The 18,550-nt window shown below is 53.7% G+C and overlaps 7 protein-coding genes across 7 annotated transcripts; 4 read left to right on the top strand and 3 right to left on the bottom strand.

The window, feature by feature from the left end:
- Positions 1 to 560: 560 nt before the first annotated feature.
- CTAM01_07554 (NAD dependent epimerase/dehydratase) lies at positions 561 to 1,616 on the top strand (the record flags this gene model as incomplete). Its single annotated transcript, XM_060523576.1, has 1 exon — positions 561 to 1,616. One exon carries the CDS (start codon positions 561 to 563, stop codon positions 1,614 to 1,616), a length of 1,056 nt encoding a protein of 351 aa, XP_060381952.1.
- Positions 1,617 to 1,872: 256 nt separating this feature from the next.
- CTAM01_07553 (uncharacterized protein) lies at positions 1,873 to 4,144 on the bottom strand (the record flags this gene model as incomplete). The annotated part of the gene is made up of 3 exons (XM_060523575.1): positions 1,873 to 2,066; positions 2,977 to 3,100; positions 3,248 to 4,144. 3 exons carry the CDS (start codon positions 4,142 to 4,144, stop codon positions 1,873 to 1,875), a joined length of 1,215 nt encoding a protein of 404 aa, XP_060381951.1.
- Positions 4,145 to 5,182: 1,038 nt separating this feature from the next.
- On the bottom strand, positions 5,183 to 6,621 carry CTAM01_07552 (membrane transporter; the record flags this gene model as incomplete). The annotated part of the gene is made up of 3 exons (XM_060523574.1): positions 5,183 to 5,263; positions 5,328 to 6,344; positions 6,406 to 6,621. 3 exons carry the CDS (start codon positions 6,619 to 6,621, stop codon positions 5,183 to 5,185), a joined length of 1,314 nt encoding a protein of 437 aa, XP_060381950.1.
- Positions 6,622 to 7,395: 774 nt separating this feature from the next.
- CTAM01_07551 (enoyl-CoA hydratase/isomerase) lies at positions 7,396 to 8,539 on the top strand (the record flags this gene model as incomplete). Its single annotated transcript, XM_060523573.1, has 2 exons — positions 7,396 to 7,835; positions 7,945 to 8,539. 2 exons carry the CDS (start codon positions 7,396 to 7,398, stop codon positions 8,537 to 8,539), a joined length of 1,035 nt encoding a protein of 344 aa, XP_060381949.1.
- A 1,382-nt stretch (positions 8,540 to 9,921) lies between these two features.
- CTAM01_07550 (uncharacterized protein) lies at positions 9,922 to 10,377 on the top strand (the record flags this gene model as incomplete). Its single annotated transcript, XM_060523572.1, has 2 exons — positions 9,922 to 10,120; positions 10,190 to 10,377. The coding sequence occupies 2 exons, from the start codon at positions 9,922 to 9,924 to the stop codon at positions 10,375 to 10,377; spliced, it is 387 nt and encodes a 128-aa protein (XP_060381948.1).
- A 1,293-nt stretch (positions 10,378 to 11,670) lies between these two features.
- CTAM01_07549 (uncharacterized protein) lies at positions 11,671 to 13,931 on the bottom strand (the record flags this gene model as incomplete). The annotated part of the gene is made up of 2 exons (XM_060523571.1): positions 11,671 to 13,816; positions 13,876 to 13,931. 2 exons carry the CDS (start codon positions 13,929 to 13,931, stop codon positions 11,671 to 11,673), a joined length of 2,202 nt encoding a protein of 733 aa, XP_060381947.1.
- Positions 13,932 to 14,684: 753 nt separating this feature from the next.
- On the top strand, positions 14,685 to 18,440 carry CTAM01_07548 (MYND finger; the record flags this gene model as incomplete). Its single annotated transcript, XM_060523570.1, has 4 exons — positions 14,685 to 14,856; positions 14,913 to 14,963; positions 15,014 to 15,932; positions 16,004 to 18,440. 4 exons carry the CDS (start codon positions 14,685 to 14,687, stop codon positions 18,438 to 18,440), a joined length of 3,579 nt encoding a protein of 1,192 aa, XP_060381946.1.
- Between the last annotated feature and the right edge of the window lie 110 nt (positions 18,441 to 18,550).

Genomic DNA, 18,550 nt, shown 5'->3' with positions numbered 1-18,550 from the left:
TCCTCGAGAGCCTGACGAAGCTGATCTTCGGTATATTGAGGCATTATATATAGAAGAAGACATGTGCAAAAGATGAGCCCATTTGGACGCGAATTGAAAATGTTGTGATAAAAGGAGGTTGGGGGTGGGCATTGGGTTGTGGTGGATTTTCGCGTTTTTGTGGGTGCCAGAAACAGGGGGGTGCCAGGAAGTGGGTATGTTGACTTACCGCGCCAAAATCTGACCGGGACCGAAAGCGCCTCGCTGCACGCTAGGAAACAAAAGCGTCATTACTCTATCCGTGGACGAATGTCTGACAAAGACACGGGGATAAACTGGCGATAAGACCATCGGTCCATTGCGTCGTAGTTAGCGTTTAAAGCCGGGCCAAGAACTAACATATCTCACTCAACCAACTCCATATGCTCTTTTCAACTTATACAACTTCAATTACAGCCCGCGATCCAGCAACATAAGTAAAGTACTTACTTAGACTACAGTGACCCTCTTGAGAGCCGCCCATCCTCGTGCTCATCTACTGAATCCCCTTCATCTCAACAGACCTCAACCGAAACCCAACAATGTCGTCAACAAAAGGTCTCGCCCTAGTCACTGGCGCAAACGGCTTCATCGGGGCCCGGACAGTTGAAGCCTACCTCCTGGCCGGCTACTCCGTCCGCGCCGCTGTCAGGACCCAGCGCTCCGCAGACGAACTCACCGCCGCCCTCCCTTTGCAAGCCGCATCGGGCCAGCTGTCCACAGCCATCGTCCCAGATATTACCGTCCCAGGTGCCTTTGACGAAGCACTCAAAGGCGTCACCTCCATAGCCCACCTCGCGACACCCGTCAGCTTCACCAACACGAATGTCGAGGAGGTCCTGGGGACTGCCGTGCAGGGCACGCTCGGCATCCTTGAATCAGCGATAAACGTGACCGGCTTGAAGTCATTCGTGTACATGTCGTCCATCGTGGCGATCCGCGGCTCGAGTCCCAAGTTCCAGGGGCGGGTTGTCTCGGAAGCGGACTGGAACGACGAGGCGGAGGAGATTCTCGAGAAGGCGGGCTCCGAGGCGACGGGTCACCAAATCTACGGCGCCAGTAAGGTGAAGGGAGAGCGCGCTTTCTGGGACTTCAAGGAGAAGAATAAGGACAAGATCAACTTCAGCATGACGGCCGTCAACCCCGTGTGGGTTGCCGGCCCTCCGCTTATCCTCCCCGAGGACCCGAAGAGGCTGAGTGATACTGCTATTATTGCGTATCGCGTCATGAGCGGCGAGGAGGTGCCGCCTGTGGGACCTGGCAACGGGACGCACGTTGATGCCCGGGAAGTCGGGCGTCTTATTGTGTTCGCTACCGATAGCCCGGACGTGGCTGATGGGCAGCGCTTCATCGCTGGTGGGAACGGTAACTTTGCCAACATTCAGGCGTATTGCGACCTGTTGAGGAAGGCGTACCCTGAGAGGAGGGATATCATCCAGGAGGGAGAGCCGGGGAAGGGGTATCTGGAAGACTACGGCGAGCCACCTGAGTCACGAAGGGTCGATGCGTCGAAAGCTTCAAAGGCGACTGGACAGGGTTGGATCACTTTTGATAAGATGATTCTGGATGCGGCCAAGGCTTATGAGAGGTATTTCTAATTGTTCATTTTGGTATTTTGCTGGGCCATGGCACAGGTTTTCATCATGAGAAAACGTCCGAAGAAGGGGCATGAGCTGCCCTGAGAATCTACAACTCTAGTGATCTATCAGTCTCCTGTTATGCAGAGACGCCTTATTAAGATCAGGAAGTGAACCTACGCCTGCATGGCCTCTTTTCAGTCCTACGTCGTTCTTGTCAGTCAGAAGTTTTCAAATGATGATGGAACAGTGTAGATGAAATCCTTACCTCCTCCATCTAGCACGTGCAACCGATGACGGCCACTTCGCAGCAACATCCGTCGCCGCAGGTCCGAGGTTGGTTGGCAGGGCATGACTTGCCATTCCAGACTGAGCAGCTGTTGGCGGCTACGCCATTCGCGGCCATGAGGGCGGCAACGGCAACAAAGAGAGTTTGGAACTGCATTTTGTAGAGGTCGATTGGTTGGAGGACTGAGTTAAGATGGTTCGGTTGCTTACTATTGTTGGGCAGATGTGTTGATGAGGCCATTTGCATTCCATTGTGTGAGCAAGATGTGTTTCTTTATATCTTCCTACTCAATATGCCACCCCACATAGTTGATGATATAGAGTCCTTCCAATATGAAACAGACTTGGCAATTGTATCAAGATTGATGAGAAAGTATTCAGTAGACACCAACGCAATTAATTCCGAGTGCAAATCTAGACCAAATCCGCCAATCAGATGAATCAAAAGACACATCTTCCTACATTCTGCCCCCGATTATAACCCGAGTCAGCACAGCCGAAGGAATGAGGCGAGTCAGTATCAATTACAGCTAGCCCGTGCTTCCAGATGAACTTGTCGATCAATCGTCAGGGTGTGACAGGACTTTAAATGCTCACTTGGCATCCTTGCTGACTTCCTTTCTCCCCGCTAAGTCCGCATCCTGCCGCTTACCCAAGTTCGTTCGTATGACGGAGTCCACTTGACTTATAACTGTCACATTCCTCATCAGCTAGCAAGTTTTACTCACCTGCTCAGGAAGCCAGGTCCATTGAAGTGGTGATTGAATCATGAGGGCTCCAGGAGTTTTGCGATCACGTGTCACGAGTTGCATTGTATGAGACCGCAAATGCTTGATCATGTATCAATTGTAGTCTTCGTATCTCTTGTTATCAGACTGAAAGGCTTTGTCCATCCCTCCTCATTCTTCCCAGAAAGACCCCTTCGATAGTACAATGTTGACACCCGCCCTCCCAATACCGTGTACGCTGGCCCTCTTCAGGCTTCAACTCCCTGTCGAAGGGATAATGCACATATGCAACTTTTCAGGTGATGGCACGGTAGAATCAGGCGTCGACAAGTGAGTCCATCACATCATTCCGCGAAGATAGCGACCCTCCAAGACTTGCTCGAAGTTGTCAAGGTCGATATGGTCCTCGTCGAACTTGCGGAGGGAGCCGCGGTGGATCTCGGCGTCAACGACCAAGAGCTTGCTGGTAGTCATGTTGTAGAAGCAATGCTAAAGTTTGAAAAGAATCAGGGTCAGCATGAAGGCCCGAGTCGCAAGGTAGGAGAATCAAAAGAGAGATAAAAAAGAAGAAACGACACTCGACACATCCCAATAGAGCTCGAGCTCCAACTCGGCGACGAATGGAATAAAACTGACCTTGTGCTTGTGCTTCTCATCCTTAACCACAGTACCGTCGCCCTTGACAGGGTGTCCAATCAAGATAGCAGCAACCAAGAACTGCACGCCCCGACCGAACTGAGCATCGGCAACCAACTTGTCCAAACCCTTGGCCTCCATTCTATTCTTGATATGCGCAACAACAGACTCCTCGTCCTCGGTGACACCCACAAACGTCTCGTACGTAAAGTGCGTGACAAAGCTATCCGAAAGCCGAACCGTCCTGGCGCGCGGGAAAGACTCCAAAAACTCAGCAGGCTGCTCAGAATATCTGAGGTTGCCGACGATGCCCTGGATGTGCTCGGCATTCTGGCGCGCAAAGGGGCCCAACAGGTCCGCCATGGTCGGGAAGCGCTGCGCGCCCGAGTCGACGAGGGAGCGGGCCCAGTAGATGGGGCGGGCTTCGTCGTAGATCTGGCGGCAGGTCAGGAGGAAGTCGCTGTGCTCTGCGGTGGCTGCCCAGGCCGGGACCGGGCCACCGCGAAGGCGGCGGTTGTTGCGGACGAGGACGATGCTGTCGCAGGTGACGTTGGAGCCCTTGATGACTTGGATGTAGATCTTGTAGCGGATCTCGTAGGGAATGGTGAGGAGAATGCAGCGGCGCTGGGCGTCGGTGATGGCGGGATTGTTGGCGGGATTGTTGGTGCTCGCCATGTTGATGTGGTTGACGCCCGTGGTGATGTTGTCGACGTCCACGATGGCATTGTCGACATCGACGTCCATGGCGGTATCGTCGATATCGATGGCGGTATCGTCGACTTCCATCGCGTTGTTCTCGACTGCCATCGCGGTGTTGCGGCCTCTGCGACCTCTACCGCCTCTGCGACGTCTGCGTCTAAGGACGGTAGCTTGTCCGCTATCGTTGCCAGACCACATCTTCGCGAACTGATGAATTGACGATGTCCGCGGTGGAAGATGAAGATGGAGACGGAGATGATTTTGGAAAAGAGAGTTTTCGTTTTGGAAGGAAGGCCTTTTTCTTTTTTGGAAATATTCAGGGTGGTGGGCGAGGTAGAAGGCGCTGGAAGTCATGTGAGAAGCGGATACTTGAAGAGCGGCAGCCTTGATGGTGAAGACGGGATGGGAGGTTCATGAGTGAATCACATTGTCACGGAGAGCTTCTAGTTGGCATTGAGTACAGGGTAGTGAAGGGAATTAATGTTACTCGGGATGCTCGGACTTGGGCAACTCGTCCGGGCCTCAAAGTCATGGCTATCCAAGTCAGTACGTACGATGCTGTTGAGCTTAGCAGACTTGGAATGAGCACAAAGGCATCAGAGGTGTCAAGACACGCCTTGCACCTGTAGCTAGTCCTTCAGGTTGAAAGCAAATCAGAATTATCAAAGTCTCTATCCTTTCATGACTTTTTTGTCTGGTGAGCATTATGCCTTACTGTGATTTTCTAGAAAAGTCCAAAATTACTGGGTATAAGCCTTTTTTAAATATGTAAGAGAGCTTGAAATCTGCTTAGCTCTTCCTTAGAGTCGACAACTCCCTCCAATTATCTGGAGGATAGTTTACCATATTACTGTTGCGAAATCCTGCAAGCCCGATTCAAGATGCGAGAGGCAACTGTGGGCGAAGAAGACGAATCTCAGTAAGAAGAATGTCATATGTAGCATTGGTGAAGGCTCGATAGGATTCAGCTCGATACAGTAAAGATCGGGCATGGTAGTAATGAATAGGAAGAGTCGAAAGAAGTTGCAAAGGAACTTTCAACGATCAATTAGTGAATGAGTGCAGGCGCAGTGAGATGTTGTGTAAGTCAAGCTTGCCCCTCATCAGCAGACCTTGTCAATTTATAGATGGCTAATTAGATGTACCTGCTCCAGAAACATCCTTACGCCCTAGAATTACGACAAGCACCTATCAATCTCTCCAAACCAATGTAAGAAAACCAAAAAAAACAAGTGTCTACTTGGCAACAATGGCCTCGCTTGCTTTCAAAGCACCAACCACCGTGAAGCAGATCAGGGGTGATACGATATAAGACATCTGAAATCTTGTCAGCAAATATCCCATGTATCAGAGGGCAAGAGGCTAGGAGGTGTCAACTTACAGTCAAAAACTTGGCAATCAACATCTTTAAAGAGTCTTCAGACCCATCAACATCCGCCAGCGCAGACAACTTCATAGCCGGAGGTCCAGTCGGCATAAGCATCAAACAGAACCACAAAAGCGCATCCTTGGTCAAGAGTTCCGTCCTGCTGGCCAAGAGATATATCACGGCAATCGAGATGACGGGCCAGAGAATGAACCTAACAAACGTGACCGCCAGGAACGGCACCACAGGCACCTTGCTCTCCTTGGAGTCCTCCCCGTTCTTGTACTGCAAGATGGCCTTGGACAGCTTCACGCCCACGACGATGACCTGCAGCACGGCGAAGAGCTCGCCGACGTTCTTGACCGAGGAGGTGAGCCAGGCGTTGAAGTAGCCGCCCTCCTCAGGCTCGTTGAAGAAGAGGCGGTGGAGAGCGGGGACGAGGCCGAGAAGGGCGCCGATGAGCGCGCCGATTACGGGGGCGTTGACGAAGCTGTACAGAAACTCGAGGATGGAGCGGGATGTCGGGGACAGGTTGGACCAGTATTTGCTGCCCTTGCCGTAGACGCGGTACTTTGTGCGGGTGATTCTGGTCACGGTGCGGTCTGGGAGAAGAGAGGTTTGCTCGTTGTGCTCAACGGCGTCCTGCTCTTGGGACTCGAGATCTTGTTCGCTATCGCTGTCATTATCATCGTCGTTTTGGTCTCCCTCGTTCTTGTCAGGGGCTTCCTCTTCTTGGCCGTTGAGGAGTTTCGGTCCCAGAGCAAATGTGAGGGAGTTGCCAATCATGGCATTGACCAAGAAATAGCTCTTGGCTTTGGTGACGACGCCAGAGCTGTCATCGATGGAGCTAAGGATGCCGGTGGCGTCGAGGGATTGCACGAGCAAGAGGGGCAGACTGGTCGTGTTATTGAAGGCGATGGCCGGAATGACCCAGTCGGGCATGCCAAAGACCTTTGTCAAGACGAAACCGATGCCAATTGACACTGTAGTGTAAAAGATGGCCCAGATGATGATGGGGACGTATCGAATTCCCTGGTAGATGGGTCAGACGAGACGGATTCAAGGTGCCGAAGGGTGGGCCCGGGATTCTTACAGTCTCGAGGTCAAGCTGCGAACCAACATTCGTAATCAGGAGAGCAGGAAGGGCCATCCGAACGCAAAAGGTCGAAATCTTCTTGCTGCTACGGTCGTCGAGGAGGCCATACTGGGCGGCAATGACACCGGCGGAAATGGTGAGGAGCACCGATAAGGAAGCTTGGAAAGCCCCCAAGAAGGGGACGAGGATGCTTTCTGCCGTGTTGTCTGACATGGTTTCTGCTAGTCTTTCCAAGTCACTGAACTACCAGCAACCTGAGGGGACAGGAGAAGGGAAACAAGCGTGGTTTTAAGAAGAGCGGCAGCAACTTCGATTGAGACACGCGACAGCTCAGCTAGACTTGTTCCTTGCTGTGCTTGCGCAGGGACAGAAATGCTTGGCGTGTGCGCTTGGCACCAGGAGCGTGAGGAGGCCGTGGACGTCACTGTGCACGGGCCAAGAACGCCCCTTGATAGCGTCTTGATGATGAGATGAGGTTTCTGGCTTGGCTGCTTCCGGGCGCCCATGATGATGTCCATAACTTCATCGATCGTGGTGTTTTTGGACTGCTTTTGTGGTGTTTCTGCAATGCCAAGCATCGTCGATGGAAGGAAGGGCGGTTTTGGGGTCACGGTGTGAGCGAGGTGTGTGATCCAAGCTCCCCCGGGTGCCATGCTCGGTGAGCTTCGCTGGCAGCTTCCCGTCACCGAGAACTTACACAAAAGGGAGTACGTACCGTTTTATGCTCAGGAGCTGTGCAAAGGTCTCCACAAATAGCCGAGCAAAACCGAATTGGTGCGAACGTCATTGCATGCTCACCAATGGAGCTTCTGCTCCTCCGTTGCTGTCCTCGGCATAACCTCCAGCTCTACCGGCATAACGTCGACATCGAATTCTGCAAATCGTTCAACGCCCATCACCGCGATTGAAATCCGTCTTCGATCTCGAACTTACTCCATTGGCTTGTTCTGCTTGCGCTTCTCACTGCAGTCTATCCCAACCGCCACAATGCCTCCCCGTCTCGCTCCCCTCCGGATCGCAATCCGCATCCCGCGCACCACACACGCATCCTCCAGATCCCCGGCGGCAGTAGCCGGAGCTTTCTACTCGACCTCGACGGCCGCAGACTCTAACCAGCCGCTCATCACCGTCACACAGCTCCCGGCACCCGGGTCCGGCCACATTCGCATTCTCGAGCTCAGCAGACCCAAGGCGCGTAATGCCCTCTCCAAAGCTCTTCTCTCCCAGCTGCGCGCCGAGGTCGACGCCGTCCACGCCCAGTATGACCCGGAGACCGGCGCCGAGGTACCGCCGCAGCCAATCTTTGGCGGCGCCGCTGGCAAAGACGTCAAGGGCCCTACGCGCGCCCTCATCCTCGCCAGCGCCGTTGAGACGAGCTTCTGCGCCGGCGCGGACTTGAAGGAGAGGCGGGGCTTCACCCAGGAAGAGTAAGTTGTACACTTACACTATGAACCCCAAATCCAGCCGAGGGCCAATTATCGGATATCTCGTCGAGATTCGAACAAGAGCTTGCTGCTAACACGTGAGCCCGCACAGGACCGACGAGTTCCTCCACAACCTCCGCTCCACCTTCACCTCCCTCCAAAACCTCCCAATCCCAACAATCTCGGCAATCTCCTCCATCGCCCTCGGTGGCGGCCTCGAGCTTGCCCTCTCAACGCACTTCCGCGTCCTCTCCTCCAACGCCCTCGTCGGCCTCCCCGAGACGCGCCTGGGCATCATCCCCGGCGCCGGCGGCACCCACCGCCTGCCCGCGCTCATCGGCCTCTCCCGTGCGCGCGATCTCATCCTCACGGGCCGCCGCGTCTCCGCGCCCGAGGCCTACTTCTTGGGCATCGCGGACCGGCTGGTGGACATCACGCACGAGGAGGCGGAGAAGGCGGGCGAGGGCGACAAGGACAAGGGCGTGTTGCTGGCGGCGCGCAAGGCGGTTTTGAGCGAGAGCGTGAGGCTGGCGGGGGAGATTTGCGAGGGCGGGCCGATTGCCATCCGCGCTGGACTTCAGGCTGTGGCGTGGGCGAGGGAGGAGGTTGAGAATAAGATGTATGAGCGGGTCGTTGCTACGGATGATCGGAATGAGGCGCTCAAGGCGTTCCAGGAGAAGAGGAAGCCTGTTTTCAAGGGCCAGTAAGGCTGTGTAGTATTTGTGCGTATCTATGGTCTAGATATAGACATGAGAGCTAGGCATACATTGCTTGAATGTAGTCTCGAGACTATGATGAGATGGGTCAGCTTAGCTGGACGAGTTTCAGCAACGCGAGATTTATCGTGATATAGATGCGGCGGCCATGTTCGTTGATCAGACAGTTATTCTCTGACGATGATGTACTATTCTCGCTCAATCGATCACCCAAGAGACTGAGGGCATATAGATAACTTGAGGAAGTTCCGATATGCATGTCGGGTGAAGAGGGCTCATAAGCCCCACCTCGGATCCGTGCCGGTAGTGGATCCAGGTGCGGCACGGATGGGATCGAGATGCAACATGGCGGGGAATCTCTAAGAAGGTACTGCTTGACTTGATGTAGACTAGGACCGAAGCTGGGGCTCATGTGAAAGGAGCGATTGCCAAGCTGAATGTCTAGCCTAGAATGCCAGCTTACCTTGGGCTACCTAGGTATTTCTCTTCATTCCGCCCTGCCCTATCCAGATTAGAGCTATTCAAGCGTTGAAGACCGAGGTTATGCAAACAGCCCAAAGCAATGCGTACAGTGGTAGAGAGATTGGTGTTAGGTAAGGCGGCTAGTGGTCTGGTGAAGGCCAGGCCAACGAAAGTAGATATGGCGTCATCTTCCCCAGTCCCAACCGCCTATTCCGCGCAGAGAGATCGAAAATCGGAACCTAGACAGTACATGTACCAACTCCCAAAAGCACGGCAGTCTGCATCAAACGTGCATTGGATCAAAATGTCAAGCGGGCTGGAGACTGGAGGGATTGGTCCGCGATCGATGATGTAGGTGTGATACAATTGTCTTGGTGGTTGCCGGGACGTCATAGCGCCTCTTTTTTTCGTACTCCTTGGGTCCAGCCCAGCTGTGCAGGTGGAGCTTTGGGGGGAAGTTGCCGCCCTGGGGTGCAGTCGGGTCAGTGCATTCACGGGTGTTCCAGACCGTGTTAGTGCTAATTACTGCTCGCCTACTGCCCTTTCCACTTCGCCTCAACAGACGAACACCATGACATCACGGGTAGCTCATACGTAGCTCAGCTTCAACTCGGGCCTAGCTCCCCTTTTACCGCACCTCGCCATGGGAGACGCAGACACAGACTGGGACGGGAGAGTACGTAGTAAGCTAAGGGAGGTACGCGAGCGAGGGGTAGCTCCTTCCGGGTTTCCTCTTGTCTTTCATATTTGAGCTCTCTGCCTGCACCTCTTACTCCATCTACCTCCCTTTCCACCTTACTACTCATCACAACATCATCACCACCTCAAAAGCTTCAAACGAATCAAAACGACGACTCGTCATCATCACTAATAACTCTTCCACAAACCACCAAACACACACACGCATCACAATGTCTTTCCTCATCGAAGCCACCGGCCGCCGTCTGGCCACCATCCCCCGCGTCATCCCCAGAGCCGCCGTCGCTGCCCCCAGAACGTTCACCACCTCCTTTGCCGCGCAAAAGTCGGCAACAGAGACCGTCAAGGATGGTCTGAAGACTGTCGACCGCAAGGTCAGCGACAAGCTCGTCGATGGTATCAACGCCGGTGGTATGTTCTTCTCGCCCCTTTGACGCCACGCCCACACGATCACACGATACTAACATATCCTCTTCACAGCCAACGTCGCTGAAAAGGTCAAGCAAAACGTCCCCAACACCCAGGGCGAGGCCGCCGGCAAGGCACAGGAACTCAAGGGCGAGGCCGCCGGCAAGGCGCAGGAGCTCAAGGGTGAGGCCAAGGGCAAGGCCAACGAGCTTGCTGGCAAGGCCAAGGGTACCGCCGACCAGGTCAAGAAGAACCTGTAAACTTCCCACACTCAATGATTCTTCCAACAAAAAGTTCCGGGAAGGAAACATGTATGACGACAATTTCTGAGCATGCGTTATGAAAGGCCGCTGGACTGGAAATGTCCTACGCGCGACCTACTTGTACACTACCACTACTACCTCATAGCATGGAAAGGGGTTCGAGGGTGACTCCGTGGGGCGTTTTAGCAAGGTCAAATCAATATTGCGATTGATCACAACACATTCTGAACTGCTTCGCTGATCAACGTGACTTCGAATCGCCATCTCTCTCCAAACCGTGCCCACCAGCTAATCCACTAATAACAATAACTTACGACATGTTGCGTGTAATGAATTATTGAGCATCCTTGTATATTTCGAAGACTTAGGTCCAGCTGTCGCAACACTTCATTTAATACAAGAACCTGGTCGAAGCAATGTGTGTCATTGGCCAATGGCATCTCAGAAGTACAAAGATAGTCATGTGAAGCCGCATCCATTCACACTGAGAGGTAACAGCGGGACATGCCACTTTAGTGTATCGATGATGATGATGCTCTACTTGAGGCTTATCAGAGCTGGATGCGACTCGAACATATAGGACTAGCAGGTACACATGCGCAGGCTCTGAGCCTTACACAAAAAAGACGTTATGGATCACGCAAGACACAAGTCGGAAAGCAATATCAAGATCACGCAAACATCAAAAGCACAGCTTGGAAAAATGTACCGACAGAACCACCTCCCAACCCTGACACCCCCCGCCCTCTCCCATCGTCCTCTAGTCAAAGACCAGAGTCAAGGAATCAAGGCAGATAGCAGGATGACATGATATAAAAGGCCGGGAGAGCAAATGGTCAATCCGCAGACCGAACCACCCGCCCCCACCCATAAAAGTCCCTGTCCTTAAAAGTAGAAACCGTCGGCGTCGACACATCCCATCATGGAGTCTTTCTTCCACCGACAACACTTCATCTTGAGCGATCTTGTGCCTTGCGGATCCGAAATGTCCCAGAGGATGTGGAGGTCTGTTTAATGTACCGCTCGTAATACAGAGCTGGATCAAGGATGAATCTCTCCTTGCGCTCCACCTTGACGTGCGGATTTGCCATGGTCTTTGAAAAACCATGGCGAATGATTTGTTGAGAGAGAGAAGGAAAAAGAAGAACGTTCACAGATATAGCACAACGAAATTGATGTTGACTTTGGCTCGTGCCAGGAACTCGCAAGGTTTGGGTCGGTTGCCGGGACGGCCCATGGGGTATCGTACATTCTGGTCTCGTCTAGGTCAAGTCTCGTCAGCAGCAAACATTAGTGGAACGACCGGTCTTGATCCTCCTCGAAGAAGACCTTCTTCCTTCCGCTACCCCGATCGTGATCCAGATCCTCCAACGCCTGATCAATCTCCAAGATATCCAACATCTCCACCTCGACATCGCGTGTCGTAACGTCATCCTGTAAATCTGCGGCGGCGTTGAGCGTGTCGGCGAAACCGAAACCGGACTTGGGCCGTCCGATGGGAAGCGTGAAGTCGTGTGTCGGATCATCGACGTCGATGCTATCGCGGCCATTCGATTTCGTGCGCAGACTTCTAGTCTTGTTAACGCTGAGGTTGAACGACACATTTCGGGGCTGATCGGGTCGAGGGTGGACAATAATGGCGCTCGGTGGCTCTGGCTTGCCCTTGTCGCCAAAGAGACGTCGGCGGGTTGAGACAACCGTTCCGATCTTGGTGCCTGGGGTGTCCTCGGACTCGTGGACAATCACCAATCGGCTCTCGCCCATGATGAGGACCTCAATCTGCAGACCCCCATCGTTCTCCTTCAGTCTGGCAAAGTTGACAGCGGCACCCACACCACAGCAGCGCTCTCCGAGAAGTCCGGTAGACAGATCTTGCAAACGGATCATTCGTGTTGGAGTAGTACCGCTGAACAGGTTCACACCTCCACCAGAACTCCGACGCAGCTGGGCATCCCAGAAGCGTGAGACGGCGGGGATGACAGAGACATTATCCAGTCCGCCGATCCAAAGCACAACGCTCTCATCAGCGGAGCCAGAACCTGAGCCACTGCCGGGCAAGGGTGTCACAACAATACCGCCTCTGACAGACACAAGCCTTTCCAGTGAGCCCGCGGTACTGAGCGAAGCTGCTGCGTCACGCCGGCTGTGGGGTGTCAGAGGTACGAACTCGCCGTTGCCGTTGGACCTCGGTACGCTTGCTGTTGTCCTCAACGGCCCTGTGCCTTCAACGTGACCGGTAGCACTGAAGGCGGTGATTGCGCCACCCTTGATGCCAGAGCTGTTCTTTCCCATGATCGAGGCGCCTAGCGGGCTAGCACCATCCACATCCCATATACCCCAGGTGCCATCGGCGAGCAGTGCGAGGACAGCTCTGCCATGAGAAATCCATGCGGCGTCAAGGATGGGTTTGCGTGTCGACGTAGGGCGGGTGAATGGCTGGAACAGAGAGAGCAGCCAGGATCCTTGGCTAGGGAATGGTCCGGTGGCTTGGTCATCCGGAGGAAAAGAGGGTAGCGCGTAGTCGTAGATGCGAACAGCGTGCGAAGAGGCTACTGTAAGAATCTGTGTAAGATGCGTCGGGTTGAACGAGATGCTGGAGAGGGGGCTAGGAAGATATTCGGCTTGGAATGGGTTGATTCGGGCACTGGCTTCGCCGGGTTGGACGTCAAGAGGCACATCCCAGAGACGGAGAGTGCCAGATGCCTCGCGGGTATGTGCGGCGACAACGAGACGAGGCTTCGGGGCACTTGATGCGCCGGTCTGCTCTCGTATCCGATCGGAGCTAGAGGAAGCTTTGGGTCTGATTAATGACATGGCAATGCCTTCACTCCGTTTGTATTGGCCGCCAAGAAGGACGACTCTCTCTCCCCATTGACCAGAACCAGCCTTTCCAGCCAGGAGGTTGGACATGAGCTCAGGGCGTGCCTTACTCTCGGGACTCGGCGGTGTAAGAGGAAGGGTCACGACGTAGACATCGTTGGTTGCGCAGGCCACCGTGAACACCATCTTTTCCTTCAAAACATCGGCTCCTCCCCAGGCAGCATCTTCCGCAGAGCATGGCGTCATAGGCAGGACGGCAAGATGCAAAACAGATGTGCCAAGAGAGAGGTCGAGAGTCTGGATGATTTCAGGGTAAGGTCCCTCCTCCTCGGAATCTTCGAATTCGGGCTTGTCGGTAAAGGGCCCTGATGCCTTGCCTGCCTTGGCTGGTGCTTCGTCGTCGTCGGAGTCTATGATCATTACGGCATCGTCTGGAGCACCATTCTGCTTCTCAGTGGCAGGTTTTGCTTGTTGCTTCTTCGATGGCCTGAAGCGACGTCCACCTCTCCATATTATTGTAATGCCATTGTCGTGGCCATAAAGGAGGATCGTAGCTCCTTGGGAAGACTGGACAGGGTAGGTCTTGACATCGTTGATCCGTCTCGAGAGGTTGTAGCTAAAGCCTGTCAGCGCGCTGCTTTGAAAGTAGCTTCCAGAGCTGCCTCTCAAACATACGTGTATTGTGTGTTTTGTGACGTGCGCCGGACACGGGGCGTTGGCTGAGGGGCCATAGCTGCCCAGATGTGAAGTTGAATTTGAGCTTCGGCCTCGAGTAAGCGTCGCGAATGGCGGCGTGTAGATGGAGAGCCCTCGCTTGACTCGACAGCGATTGATGTGGATCGAAAGGAAGAGTATGTCGCCCGGCCGTTTAAAATCGCAGTGATGGATATGCGTGGACTTTTGCGCAAGCTGCACGTTGATTCCCCAAGTGCTGTAGCTGGGAAACAAAAACGCGATGGGCGTCGCGAAAAGCATCAAAATGGAGTGGCTGAAGCCTCCACCTGCTCTTTCTGCCGGGCAGAGAGTGTGGCTAGTGAGGGCGGTCAGCACGGGTAACCATAACGAAGGAATCAAGTCCATCTGGTGCCAGCTGCCACCGACCCCTCCAGAGCTCTCACCTCGTCACCAAGACTGTGTGCCTCCGTCCTGCCCGACTTTCGCTTGAATAAGCCGAAAGAGGAAAGAGAGATCAAGTTGAGCTTCCTTTTCACATTACTTCATCTCTTGAGATTTCATCTTCTTCACTTTGGGAGTTCTCCTCCTTGACCTACCAACTACATGCTGGTCTGAGACCACAATTCGTCCCCTCCTCTTGCTATTTTGTTCACGTCAGGCAAGCGTTTTGTGGTAGGGCGTCGACCTCAAAGGGGCATTCTAACACCTTGAAGCACATAGAGACCGTGCTCCATGCTCCTCTCTCTCTACCTTCATCATCGAGCATTTTTCACGTCATTTGGGTCTTCCCAGGCTCGCTTTCAGTCACAATGTTCACCCCAACTGTTGCCAACTCGACCTCCTACTTCTATGCGCTGGGCAATACACCGGCCATCAACTTAGCCAAAAACCTGCCTAATGGAGTCGATGCCAGTTTACTACTACTTGGTTGCGGCGATGTGAGGAACATCATTTACACAGCCTACAATGAGATTGGACTACGTAAGTGCTGCATAGGTCTTGGTGAAATCACATCCACCTTTCTAATTCGCCATCAGCTGGTCGCAATCTGGATATCACAGTCAATGACATCGATGAAGCTATTCTGGGTATGTTCAAAGTTTGCATCCGCCAATGAGTATTTGCTGACAATCTGAAGCACGCAACATCTTTCTCTTCTCTCTGCTCATCGACAATGACAATGTCTCCGGAAATACCCCCTGGAACTTGTACTACAACCTTCACATTGACAGCTCAGACCTACACATCTTATCGTCTCAAGTCAAGAAGCTTCTCAAAGCATCAGAGTCTCTGAAGTTGTGGAAATCAAGCTCATACGGCAAAGTCTTGCCCTTCTGTGATCAGGCCACCCTCGACGACGTTCGTGCCGTCTGGATCAGCTATGAGAATGCCGCTGCGTCCGACAATGTCATCGCCAATTCCGAAGCCCTGACTGCTAATCTCAAACACTCCATTGAGATGAAGAGAATTGCCTTCGGCAACGCTGTAGCTTTCACCGGTTTGCGATCAGCTGCTCCTGCTGCACTAAAAAACGCACAGGAAGTTACCGAAGCTTCTCAGCAGTTCTGGGAGTCCGCCGACGCTACACCCAACGGTGCCGTCAGCAACCCAAACCCCCTCTTCTATGCCTCGCTGTCGAAACACCATCTCTTGCACTACGGAACTGACCCCGTCCTCGGCTTCCATCTTGCTGCGGCCTTCATCCCCTTGACCGAACAGTCTCCTCTGAAGCCTGATCAACAGGATGAGAGGAACAGGGTTTTCTCGGCTGCAAAGACACAATTCCGAGAGTGGGCGACTGCCTGTGGGACTCTTCTTCGTGGGAAGAAGTTGGTGATCCGTTCCACCGCCAGTGAAGCACTTGCGTTCTGCCACACCCTGCAGCACTTAATCGTCACCAAGGAGACGTCTGCCGGATGGTACCGTCGCCAATTCGATGCCCGCGTCCTGTCCTTGGACCAAGATGTGTACGGCGCCAAGTCAACAGCTCCCATCGCATTCGACACCGTTGACACTACCAACCTCGCGGACCACTTTGGCACATTGAACATTCTCATGTCGGCTCTATTTTGCTCACACCCCACCCCTGGTCGGCTGTCTTCACCGAGACCCTTTTGAAGAGAGAAAGTACCGCCAAAGAGGCCTTTGATACCCTCTTGTACGGCCACGGCCCCACGATATCACTGTTAGTAGGCGCGAGCGCGGTCGAATACTGGACCAACTCCACTGCCGTTTCAAGCGTCGATGAGATCTTGATCGGCCTGAGCACCAAGAGCATCCAGGCGAAAGGCGACGAAGTGGCTCAAGTGCACAGTCGAATTACATGGAAACAGAGCAAGCTTTTCTCAGGAGTCAACGCCTCCGGGCCTCTCGCAATCGGATCTGAAGCGCTAGCCAGCATCTTCTTCAACCTCTACCTTAAGGTCTTCGCACACGAGAACCCCATGAAGCTGCTGTCCATCTCGAAGTCATCCGTCACGCAGCTTATCCGCAACACGGCCTACTCCCACTTCCACCGGGGCACCCTCGTCTCCCTTCTCCATTACCTCAAGCTGCGTCTATCTGTCGACAATTTTGAAAAGACTTGCGGATTTCTGCTCCAGAAAATATCCGCTGAAAGAAGCCTGATGTTCACGGGGAATCTTAGACAAGATTTGTCTGTGCAGATGCATACGCAGGGGGTCGACTCAGAAGACTGGCTTCGGGCAGAGATCAAGCCTAACCGTAACCTCGGCGGGTTCGACTCCTGGACATCAGTCCCAGAGGTCGTGGCCGTGACTCTCGTTGTCCCGCGGGAGAAGATTGCGCGGGTCTTTGACGGCTCTGACCAAGCCAAAATCAGTTCTCCCACCATCAGAGGTTCATTGGTCTCTGGTGAAGACGCCAACCACAAGTGGCACAACTTCTACGACGAGGTACAGCTTGTCTTTGGGACCGTCAAATCCAGTGGTAACCGTGACACCAGCGACTTCTCGGTCACCGTCGATGCAGACCCAGCAGGTTGGCTTGGGAAATCTCCGCTCATCGCAACCTTCTACGTCTCTGCTGCGGCGTTGCAGGTGGAACGCAAAACTTCCTATGTCCGCCTAGAGGTCCTGAGCTCTGCACAAAGTATCGCTGTCTTCAGCAAGACTCTCGGTAGCGAACTCAGAATCTTCCAGGCTAAGTTGGCTGACGAGGACAGCGTCTTCGTCACCAAGTACATGCCCGGTCAGACAAGGTATCCGGCTGCTTCTGAAGCTGCGGGACTTGTCGCGGAGACTGCTTTCGAAAAGAGCACGGACACAGAATCGACCTTCACCGCAAACGCATCACAAAGACAGGACAGAATCGAAACCATTACTGGACATCTCGATATCCTGTCTACCAAGGGCAAGAAATTCCTTAGTGACAAGCTACCCATTACCCTTGATCAAGTGTCTCCCTTCACCGTCAACGTCGTGTTTGGTGACAAGGAGCTTGTCTATCCTCTCACCTTCCCCGCTCTCATCGACGCCAGCAAGGCGAAAACTCGCATCGCTCGTACATCCGCCTACGTCGAGGTTATTGCCCCCTTTGCCGAACCTAGCAGCGATCCAGAAACGAACACAGTACTCACCGACTTTGTCTATCCGACTCAGCTTGCACGAGGTCTCTCAAACACCCCAGCCGATCTCAACACCCCGCACTTGAACCTCGACCGCCTCCCTGTCATCGACGTCGCCAAAAGGGATGAGCTTCCCTTCCTCAACACACTCCTCTCCTTCGAGTTCTCGGTCCGTGAGAGGGCACTGCGCGAGCGTATCAACGCTAGCAGGCTCGACCTCGCCCCCTCGCCTCGCGTCAACTTCAAGGAGTCAATCTTCACCATGACTATGCTCTCCACGGGTCAACAAGGTGGCCAAACTGGCCTCTTCTGTCTCAACCATCCGGACCGCGGCGGCATTCACATGCTCTTCTTCGTCTCCGCTCTCCGTCTCGATGCTGCCTCTGCCTCCGTCGTCCTCGATGCCGCAGTCCTACCATTCACGCTCCCCATTATCAAGAAGGTAGAGCCATTCCTTCTGCTTCTGAGAGAGCTCGAGATGGCCTCTGTCACCGTCAACGACGAGGAACTCATCCTCTGGAAGAAGGTCCTCCCTGCCCTGGCCGAGCGTGCCCGGACGTGGAACCATAATTCGTCGTGCGAGTACCGCAAGGCCGGCGCCACCATACCCTTATCGCTGGAACCCAGTGAGCCTGTCCTCTGCTCCTGCGGCCGCGGACAGTTCCCTGCGAACTTCATCGGGCTCCCAGAGTGGGACACCGCGTCCAAATACGCCACCCGCATTGCCATCAGCCCGACGTTCGCTGTACCATTTGTGGAGGAGATTGTGGACACGAATAAATATAAGGATTATCGCGCTAATGGTATGGCGCCGCCTAAGGAAAGGTGCACCAACTGCGGCAAGGAGCCAACGAACGGCGCCGCTCTGAAGAAGTGTATGCGCTGCTTGAATGTCAAGTATTGCAGTGCCGATTGCCAGAAGAAGGATTGGCGAAAGCATCGTGGCGAGTGCAAGGAAAGCGAGGCGTATCAAAAGTAAACTCGGCATAGTTGCGATTGAGCAAGACTCAGGGATTCTTTTGCCAAATTCTCGCTGGCGTTCAGTGAATTCTCTCCCCTTCCGGTGCTATATCCTACTGTGAACATTTA

Source organism: Colletotrichum tamarilloi (genome assembly GCF_030869305.1).
Source record: "Colletotrichum tamarilloi strain Tom-12 chromosome Unknown Scaffold_23.1, whole genome shotgun sequence".
Lineage (NCBI taxonomy): Eukaryota > Fungi > Ascomycota > Sordariomycetes > Glomerellales > Glomerellaceae > Colletotrichum > Colletotrichum tamarilloi.
The sequence above is the reverse complement of the archived record's forward strand: the minus strand, read 5'-3'. Positions and strand labels throughout refer to the sequence as shown.